Raw genomic sequence first — 11,004 nt, forward strand, 5'->3', positions numbered from 1 at the left:
AATGCCAAGGAGAGGAAGCTGCTGTCATCAATGGTCAATGCACCATTCACTAAATGGTATAAGAAAACCAAGGCAATTGGAAACCACTCATCAAAATCATACCATTTAGCTGCATTTGAAAGAGCAAAGTTGTTCCTCCAGTCAATTGAAAACCCCAACACTCAAATCTCAGTCCGTATGGACAGTGCAAAGGAGGCCAACATCAAAGAAAACAGGCACATACTGAAGTGTGTAGCAGAAACTGTACTTAGTTGTGGACGCTAGTGCATCGCACTTAGAGGCTCAGCTGAGAAGCAGCATTCTACTGGCAATCCTGGAAATTTCTTGGCCCTGATGAAACTACTTGCAAACCACAATGAGAAGCTGAAGCAGCACATGGAAAAAAGCTCAAAAATGCCACATACCTCTCTCCCCAAAGCCAAAATGAAATGATTGATGTGATAGGAAAGCACATGATTCAGGCGAAGATCGTGGAAGAGGTCAAACACGCACAGATCTACACAGTCCTAGCTGATGAGGTCACATCCCATAATGTAGAGCTGATGCCAATTTGTGTACGCTTTGTGGACAACTGCTTGAATATCAGGGAGGAGTTGTTGGAGATTTGTACTCTGCCACGAATCACAGGTCGCCACATTGCAACCGCAATCAAGAATGTGTTGAGTCACCTAAGCATAGAAATTGCTAATTGTCGAGGCCAGGGGTACGACGGCGCCAGTAACATGAGCAGCGAAAATGTCGGCGTCCAAGCTTTGATCAAGAAGGATGCACCTAAGGCAGTGTACATGCACTGCAACGGCCATTGCCTGAACCTTGTCATTGCACGCTCCTGTGCTCTTCCAGTTGTGCGCAACATGATTGACAAGATGAAATCTAGCGTCATATTCTTCACCAGCAGCCCGAAGAGGGAACACCTTCTCAAGGAGGTTGTAGATAAGGTTGCTCACTCTACCGGAAAGCGAAAGCCCCTGGTTGACCTCTGCCGCACAAGATGGGCCGCCCGGCATGATGCTTACAGTCACTTCTACAGTGCCTTCATCTTCATCATTAAGGCTCTGGAAGTCATGGCGCTTGGTCTCCATACAGAAGAGTATAGCCAAGATGTCACCACTGGATGGGATGGCAAGTACAAATCAGAGGCCTATGGTCTCTTGTCTGGGCTCCAAAACTTTGGTTTCATCCTGACTTTCCTCACGGTCTATCAGGTTTTATCCCACCTTGCAGGCATCACAGTGAAGCTGCAAAGCACCTCAATTGACATCATCGAGGCATTTAGCATGGTAGATGAGGTTAAGACTGTGTACAAGGAGCTACGTGAGACAATCGAGGATGACTTCATCCAGATCTACGAGCAAGCAGTCAGGATGGCTGCCCAGGTCAATGTGCAGCCTAGTCAACCACGAGCAACTGGAAGGCAGACACACAGGGAAAATGTACCTGCTGGAACTGTGAAGGACTACTATCTTCGCAACATGGCTATACCCTTCCTAGACCATGTCATCTCAGAGTTTAATTCCAGATTTAGTCCACTCTCTGTAACAGCGTCAAGGCTCATGGGCCTGATTCCATCTATAGATAGATATCACGTGACGTCACACAGCGTTCGCAGCCGGTCACAGCGCCATCTTGGGTACCGACTTCCAAAGGCAGTCTATGGGCTGTGACATCAAATCTCACAAAAATAGTGGATAAACCTTTTTTTATTACATGGCACTATTGAATGTCGTATTCCGATAATTTATTGATATTTCTGATATTTATTTACATCTTGATTTTGCATTTAACAGTCTGTTATTCCTGTTTAACAGATCGTTGCTAAGTAAAATACACTAGGTAGGGACGCCGCTCTGATCAGCGCAGCACAGAAAAGAGAAACTATGCAGGATATTTACTTTCTGTTTCATTTTTTACCGTCATTAAACAGCTTGGGAGACATGTACGCCAAGGGAGGCTGCCTCACTCTACTGAGTCTGAGCAGCACGTACGTTCACGTTGCTTTCGTGAATTGTAAACACACAGACGCCCCCTCGGTTTTAGCGTCCAGCAGTTTAGCGGCTAATTCAACTGCAGTGATGGATAACTGTACCGGAGAGGCTCAACATGAGCTTCATTTGAGGAATAAACGGCAGCTTTTACCTGACGGGAGACCGACGCCTGAGCTACGGTAGCTAACAGCTAGCAGCTAGCAGGTTTTTACCTACTTTTCCTCTCTCCCTCCCTCCCTCCCTCCTTTCTTATCGCACACACACGGCCCAGGTTGTCTGTCATATCTGTTGTAAACCTTGTAATAACAGCTTGTTGAGTACAGTTAACATTATTGTTGCCTCGGTTTGAGTGTGGATTATTAATTGTTAACGGTTTGTTTAATGTGAGTGGTGGTCATCGCGTCCTGATGAGTTGGGTTTTAATAACAGCTGATAACGTAACTGTGTAGATGGTGTGGATTGTGATGAGAAGGTGTTGCACATATTTTAAGACTTATCTGTGCAAAACCTGTTTGTTGTGACTTTTTGCGTGATAAGATGATTTGCCGAATTCTTCTTCCATTCCTGCAGCCTTTTGTCTCAATGTTAACGATGGCGATTTTATTACTTTATGAAAATAAATGTCTGTGAGTTAAAAAGAAGTGGGCTACGCATTTCTGATTTGATTTGGCTTTTCGTGTATTTGGAGGAGAGACAGAGCGAGCGAGAGAGAGAGAGAGAGAGAGAGACGAGGAGGTCCGCTGGGTGAGCTAGATTAACTTTTAACGGGAGAGAGAGCGGCGCACCGCGCTGTCAAAGCTCGTCTCAGCAGAAATGGTGTGTGCTTTCAAGGCAAGGCCATCAAAATGAGAAATATCCATATCCAAACTACATGGCAGCAGTCATTTCTGGTCAGAGAGGATGTGGCTGCACTGATCTTAATAGAGGTTAACTCAGTGTTCGGTACCCAGCATGGCGGCGGCCAGGTGGAACGCATCGTGACGTCACCCTACTGATAAGTATCTATACAGTGCAACTCAGATGTGACAGTGGACATCTCTGAAGCAGTCTGTCTTTACCAAGATGACTTACCTTCACCAGAGCTCATTGACCAGGAGTTGAAACGCTGGAAACTGAAGTGGCAAACCAAGTCATCAGAACAAAGACCAAGCTCATGTGCTGAGGCAATCAAAGAATGTGATGAGATGATCTACCCAAACATATTCAAACTTCTCAAAATAGCATGTACTCTGCCAGTCACCTCCTGTGAATGTGAACGGTCAGCCAGTACCCTCCGGAGACTGAACACATTCATGCGTAGCAGTATGGGAGAGGACCGCATGTCATCCCTGGCCCTCATCCACACCCATTATGACATGGCAGTGGACCTGGATGAAGCTGTCCGCATTTGCTCTGAAATGCATCCCAGAAGATTGGAACTGATGAGCGTTCTCATTACATAACAGAGGAGATCAACAGAGAGACAGACAGCAGAGGAGAGCAACAGAGAGACAGACAACAGAGAGACAGACAGCAGAGGAGAGCAACAGAGAGACAGACAACAGAAGCTGCGTTTCCATTACAGATTTTCGCAAAATAAAAGCGATATTTCTGAAACTTCGAAAAAGTGCAATTGCTATTTGCGGGTGTTTCCATTGAAAGGTATTTTGCGAATGAGCCGTGATGCGTCTTGCGTTTCTATGGTGACGGCACAGCGATCTCAGCTGCCTACAGCTGTTGCTGTTATTGTTTTTAACAAAGACAAAAACAGCGCTTGATTACTGAAAGGCAAAGCCCGTGTGGCGCTGCAGCGGCCACAAATAAGGACGCACTCACACGGGCCAGTTGTACCGTGCTGAAGCTCTAATGCCCCCCTCCTCTGTCCCCCGCTGGCCCGCACTCACACCACCTCCAACCCAAGCTGCTCAAGCACGGTGCCTCCGTTGATGTAGAGGGACTATTTGTTTACCAACACGGCGGATGTGCGCTTTAACCTGACTGCAGAAAGAACGGCTTTTTAAACACCAGCGGTGATGAGGCGCTGATGGTTGTGTGTGTGTCCACACACCCGTACTGGTTTATGTGACTTAAGGTGACATGTCGGCACAGGAGGGAGTGGGAGCGTGGATGCGAGCCAGTCTCCTTCAACCACGCAGGGAAAAGGGGAATGATAGGAAAGGTTTTTCTAATTTAATGAGAAACGATGCCCAGGTCAGCAATGCATGACAATAAACATGTGGTTCATTTGTCCCCTCAAGTTACATAAACCAACACAGCGTGGACACACACAACTCCGGTGACGCCGGTGACGTGTAGAAAAGCGAAAAAAGTGTTTCCATTACACTTTTGCGATACACGTTTGTATCGATACGTCTCAAAAACCACCTCATGAGAGCGCAAAAACTTTTTTGCGATATTTGAGAGTTTTTTCGAAATGTAGGTGTTTCCATTACCAGTTTTTAATTTCGATATTTAGGTTTTGCGCATTTCAAGGGGTAATGGAAACGCACCTAGAGAGACAGACAGCAGAGGAGAGCAACAGAGAGACAGACAACAGAGAGACAACAGAGGAGAGCAACAGAGAGACAGACAACAGAGGAGAGCAACACAGAGACAACAGAGAGACAAACAACGAAGGACAGCAACAGAGAGACAACAGAGGAGAGCAACAGAGAGACAGACAGCAGAGGAGAGCAACAGAGAGACAGACAACAGAGAGACAGACAACAGAGGAGAGCAACAGAGAGACAGCAGAAGAGAGCAACAGAGAGACAACAGAGAGACAGACAACAGAGGAGAGCAACAGAGAGACAACAGAGAGACATACAACAGAGGAGAGCAACAGAGAGACAGACAACAGAGAGACAGACAACAGAGGAGAGCAACAGAGAGACAACAGAGGACAGCAACAGAGAGACAGACAACAGAGAGACAACAGAGAGACAGACAACAGAGAGACAGACAACAGAGAGACAGCAGAGGAGAGCAACAGAGAGACAGACAACAGAGGAGAGCAACAGAGAGACAACAGAGGACAGCAACAGAGAGACAGACAGCAGAGAGACAGACAACAGAGGAGAGCAACAGAGAGACAGACAACAGAGGAGAGCAACAGAGAGACAACAGAGGACAGCAACAGAGAGACAGACAACAGAGAGACAACAGAGAGACAGACAACAGAGAGACAACAGAGGAGAGCAACAGAGAGACAGACAACAGAGGAGAGCAACAGAGAGACAGACAACAGAGGAGAGCAACAGAGAGACAACAGAGGAGAGCAACAGAGAGACAACAGAGGACAGCAACAGAGAGACAGACAGCAGAGAGACAGACAACAGAGGAGAGCAACAGAGAGACAGACAACAGAGGAGAGCAACAGAGAGACAGCAGAGGAGAGCAACAGAGAGACAGACAACAGAGGAGAGCAACAGAGAGACAGACAACAGAGGAGAGCAACAGAGAGACAACAGAGAGACAGCAGAGGAGAGCAACAGAGAGACAGACAACAGAGAGACAGACAACAGAGGAGAGCAACAGAGAGACAGACAACAGAGGAGAGCAACAGAGAGACAACAGAGAGACAGACAACAGAGGAGAGCAACAGAGAGACAGACAACAGAGAGACAGACAACAGAGGAGAGCAACAGAGAGACAGACAACAGAGAGACAACAGAGGAGAGCAACAGAGAGACAGACAACAGAGGAGAGCAACAGAGAGACAGACAACAGAGAGACAACAGAGGAGAGCAACAGAGAGACAGACAACAGAGGACAGCAACAGAGAGACAACAGAGGACAGCAACAGAGAGACAGACAGCAGAGAGACAGACAACAGAGGAGAGCAACAGAGAGACAACAGAGAGACAGACAACAAAGAGACAACAGAGGAGAGCAACAGAGAGACAGACAACAGAGAGACAACAGAGGAGAGCAACAGAGAGACAGACAACAGAGAGACAGACAACAGAGAGACAACAGAGGAGAGCAACAGAGAGACAGACAGCAGAGGAGAGCAACAGAGAGACAGACAACAGAGAGACAACAGAGGAGAGCAACAGAGAGACAGACAGCAGAGGAGAGCAACAGAGAGACAGACAACAGAGAGACAACAGAGGAGAGCAACAGAGAGACAGACAACAGAGGAGAGCAACAGAGAGACAACAGAGGACAGCAACAGAGAGACAGACAACAGAGAGACAGACAACAGAAAGCCACAGAAACACTGCGAGAGTTAAAAAGAAGAAGAGAGAAACATGTAATGTAAAAGTGAAGGTATAATGAATAAAAAATGTAAATTAAAATGTATTAAGTGTGCTTGTGTATTTAGGGGAAGGCGATTGGTGAAGCCCACTTTTTTTGGGAAAAAAGAACCCCCCCCTCCACAAGGCTGGCTACAGGCCTGGATCAACTCATGCCACTTTTCCTGATGGACCACTTCAAAGTTGCTGGCATTCTTAACAAGCTTTTCATCATTTGAGATTAAACCCTTAGCTTTTAAGAGTTTGCTTATTTTAACTAAGGAGTTCCCAAGTTTGTTTGCTAGAGATGGAATCAAGAACCTGTTTGATTCACTCTTATACCCGCATGTAAGCTTGACAGCTTTAATAGTCTCCATGTACTTTTTGGGATTAATGAGATCTTCCATATTTTTCAAGGAAGTCACTCTCCTGGCACTGTGAATCAACCTTCCCAATTCTCGCATCTTCTCTCGCACTTGCAGTTTATTCTTTGCTGATATCCCTTTTTTATTTAACAAGTGTTGCCCGAAATCAATAATGACTTGGTCATTTTTTATTATGTGTGCGATCGGGTCAGGATTCATATAAGTAATTACTCCCCACAACTGTTCACTTGTGTTTGTCGGCACAGGCCCTGTGTATGTACACATGGACTGAACACGGTTCTTTCCTGGCTTGGGGGCGACTGATCCAGGTTTGAGTCGACAATTGACCCTTTGCGTAAGCCCCGCCCCCTTGGTTACTGTTGCTACGGCGGGCAAGCTTTCACTCCCAGCCATGCTCCTGGCAGTATTTGGTATCGATTTCAAAGGAAATATCAGCAAATTTCTGGATAAACTGTTCTGAGATAATAGAGAGAAGAAGTCACAAAGATCATTCATAGTTTTCAGTGAAGTGACTCGCGCAGGAGGATAAAACATCTGTTCAACGACACGACTGGACAATGTACAGAGCAGCAGTAAGGACCGGTAATTTTACCGTCTATCAACCCACGAAGACTTACGTCATCTCACTGGTCATGAAACGTTGTCAAACTGCAAGTTTTTGGGCGATTGTGAACCACATACAGCTTTCGCTGCTGTTTTGTTTTCTCCCACCGCTGTATCAGTCAGTGAAAGCAGTCCCTGCCTGGAGGATCCCTCGCCTAAAAGCCCAGGTAAACGCGGTAAAAGTACAGCTGTCATTTCAGAGGTGAACATATGGTTATCCCCATATTTACACTTGCTCAAGTCGAAAAAAAAGTCAGCTCGTATCTGAACATCTCTATATTGCTGCTGCCGCCGCCGCTGCCGCCGTAGTAGCAGCAGCAACAACAATATCCTTCTCTACAAACAAATGTTTTCGTCCTAGTCTCAAAATGTGTCCACAAAAGCAAACGTAATGACTCACTGCGGAAAGCTTGCCAGGCCTATAGTTACGGTTGCTAACGTAGGATTGGACAATAGCCGTTTGTGGGAGGAGTTGGCGAAGGGTCAATTACGCATGTGTCGCCACAGGACTTTGCGTGTGTAAAGTCCTTGACAGTGTGCACAGTGCATAAAGTCATTTCCCTGTGCCTCTTTAGGAGGACGTTTAAATGGCACTAATTCTCCCTTTCCTGACTGCATGACAGAAGCATTGTGAGCATAGTTTCCTTTGTTCCGAATATAATCCAACTGTCTTTTTCTTTCCTTTGAGCCCTTTGTAAAGCTTAGAGCCCGAGCAACACCAGATTTACCATTATGTGCACGTTCTAAATGCCTTGCCATCCTTTCTTTTGCATGGACCAACAACTACGGTGCCTATGCTTTGACTTGAAGAGGGTTGTTCATCTGCTCCATTGGAACAGGGTTCTTCGTCTGCTTCACTGGAACAGGGTTCTTCTTCTGCATCACTGGAACAGGATTCCTCTTCTGCTCTGACTTTAGATGTATGACACTGCTTGTCAAATGCCATGCTGTCTGGTGTTGTAGAGTCACAGATAGGGGACCACGTGACAGATTTATCAACAAAATATTGATGTTTTCTTGTTGAGGTTGGTTTGAGGTTGAGGCTAGTTTCACTGTCAGTATCACTTTTGGAGGTGGTATCGGGGATGAAATCTTCTCCACTCTCTGGCGTAGTACAATAAAGTTCATCTGAATCTTCAAAAACTGTGTCCTTCATCTGAAATAAATTCAAATACTGTTACAATCGGGTAATTACAATGAAATTGAAAATAAAAAAATATTTTGAAATTCCTCTAAATCCATTTTTCTTTTATGAAGAAAAAAAGTGCTGGATAGATCAAAGTGAAAAAACGTGTCAACAATTAAAGTAGCAAATGTCATTGCAAAAAATATATCTTAATGACTCAGCTTGTGCCAGGGAGGCAGAGCAAACACATTTCAACTGTCAGCCAGCCTTCCTCTTGTATAGTCTGTGGATTGCTAACAGGTGTGTCAATTAAGGTGTGAGTTGTCTAAAACATATATGGGTTAACATGTATTTATGTCATGTGATCATCTGAGCTATGACTACAAGATGAAACCTCACACCTTACAGTAAATGACACACCAATTGGCAATCCACACACTATCACAAAAAAGACTGACAGTCAAAGTGTTTTTGTTTAGATTTAGAGTGCATTAGTGGCTTCTTTTGTATGCTCTTTCATCATGGATTTCCTTTAATGGTAAGTTGACAATCAATGATTTTTTTTTCCTTTTGAAAAAGTATGGGTGTTTTTAGGGAAAAAAATATTAAGTGTATTCATTTGGTGACATAGTCCATTCAATAATATATGATTGAGGGTCCAAATACATTAGCAGTACGTAAAAAAACAACTCCTTTTTAATCTGTTTTGTTTTTCCCCACATGATGGATAAACTTACAATGACACTTCTAGTCCGTCTCAGTCTTGGTACGAAAACCTCAAATGTGTCCTGGGGCACTGTCATAGCCTGCAAATAAAAAGTGAAAATATATATGTGAATATTTACCATTAAAGGATGTTTAAAATGTAATGTAAATGGAGTTAGAAATCCCCTCCCAGCCCTCTGGCTGCTTTCACACGTCTTGAATCAAACAGGCTTTGTGGGGACATTTCTATACACAATATTTCAATTCCTTATGGGGACCATGTTTAAACATTTTACACACACTTTTTACTCAGACACTTAGTGAAAGTGTGGTGTGGGGACATTGTGAGTGTCCAGAATAGAGTGATAACTAAACAAGAGAATAATCCCTGTGATAAATTAAATCTGCCTGAAATACTCTGCAACACTAACATTTTGAATGCATTATGTGAAATTGACTGCCATGTTTATGCACAATACATTATCATGAAAATTAATGTCCATCATCAGAAATGCTCAGATATAAAGAGAAAAATAACATTAAAAAGTGATGGATATGTAAATACCTGTTGAGTGTTGCTTGGACCAGCAGCATCATCCATCGGATTCACAGACAGGGATGGACTAGAGTCATGTGAAGCCACATCATCAGCTGCAGTGCTGGTCATCTTAGTAAAACAACATGTCAGAATATGATATAAGAAACCAATAGTCAAACTCAAGTAAACTTGATAGAATACAAAAAGAGTGAACAATTATGCAGACAGAATCTCCTAGAGGAGATGCATGTCAGCATGCACAAAACGTCAAGAGACAACAACCTCATAGTAAACATTCTTCTCTATCTTGCCAACCTCTGTTCTCAAACATCTTAAAATCAAACAGGCTTTATGGGGACATTTCTTTACACAATGTTTCAGTTCCTTATGGGGACCAGACTACCAGTAGTCTGATTTTCCAAACACAGTTATTACCCAGACAAGAAAGGGTGAAGGTGTGATGTGGGGACATCGTGAGAGTCCAGATTAAGAGTAATGATTAAAGAAGAGTATAATCTCATTGATACATGAAATTTGCCTGAAATACATAGCCAACATTAACATTCTTCATGGGTTATGTTAAAGTGTTTTTTCACACTACACTATCATCAAAACTGTGGTCCTTCCTCATTAAAGCTACTTAAAAAAGTGAGATAACTTCAAAAACGTTATAACGAGCCTCGTCAATGCTTTCAATTGTACGTCGCTTTGGATAAAAGTGTCTGCTAAATGAATTGTAGAATTGTAAAGAGAAGTGAGTAAAATGTATACCGTATTTCCTCTAATAGAGGCCGAGGCCTTTATTTACTTTAGCTGCCCAGGGGAACCGGCCTGTATTGGAGACCGGCTTATATTTGAGAGAGGCTATTATTTCTTCCTCTGTTTCATGCTGGTGCTCAAATTTGACAGTTACCGTGCTCAGTTTTCATTCTGCCTACAATTAATTATATTTTTTTACACATTACTGTAGCAGGTACCGCAACAGCAGCGATCAGCTGGACAGGATTAGGCTAATAAACGCTGGAGCACAAGTGGTCAGAATGAATGAATAAATAAATAAAAGTAACACCATGTCTATGCGCAGACCAGTTTTGTCACAGATCGGGTACGTCGCAAATCGGGTAGTGAACGCCATGCTGCTAAAGCTCTCTTTCGGTCGAGTTGTCAGTGACTGTTTCCTTGAAGCGTGGGTTCATGTGGCACTTCAGATCTAGCTACTGCCATCTGCTGGCACTTGTGGGTTACTGCATCCGTGTTTTGGCCGCCTGAGACCAGTGCATCCACAGTGACTGAAATTCAGGTTTTTTCTGTTTGTTTGTTTTTTTCCCATTGACCCGGCCTGTATTTGGGGCCGGCCTTTATTTGTTCGTGTAAACCACGCCCCCGGCCATTATAACAGACCCGGCTATTAAATAGATACCGGCTACTATTAGAGGAAATACGG

General features: G+C 44.1%; 1 protein-coding gene across 1 annotated transcript in view; it reads left to right on the top strand.

The window, feature by feature from the left end:
* Positions 1 to 452: 452 nt before the first annotated feature.
* The window catches only part of LOC146979205 (52 kDa repressor of the inhibitor of the protein kinase-like), a 21,043-nt gene continuing 10,491 nt past the window's right edge, over positions 453 to 11,004 (top strand). The window contains exon 1 of the mRNA XM_085790264.1: positions 453 to 1,376. Coding sequence (XP_085646390.1) covers positions 453 to 1,376 — 924 coding nt within the window. The remainder of the gene's footprint in view (positions 1,377 to 11,004) is intronic.

Source organism: Trachurus japonicus, chromosome 11, assembly GCF_045865225.1.
Source record: "Trachurus japonicus isolate A0001 chromosome 11, Traja_1.0".
Classification (NCBI taxonomy): domain Eukaryota; kingdom Metazoa; phylum Chordata; class Actinopteri; order Carangiformes; family Carangidae; genus Trachurus; species Trachurus japonicus.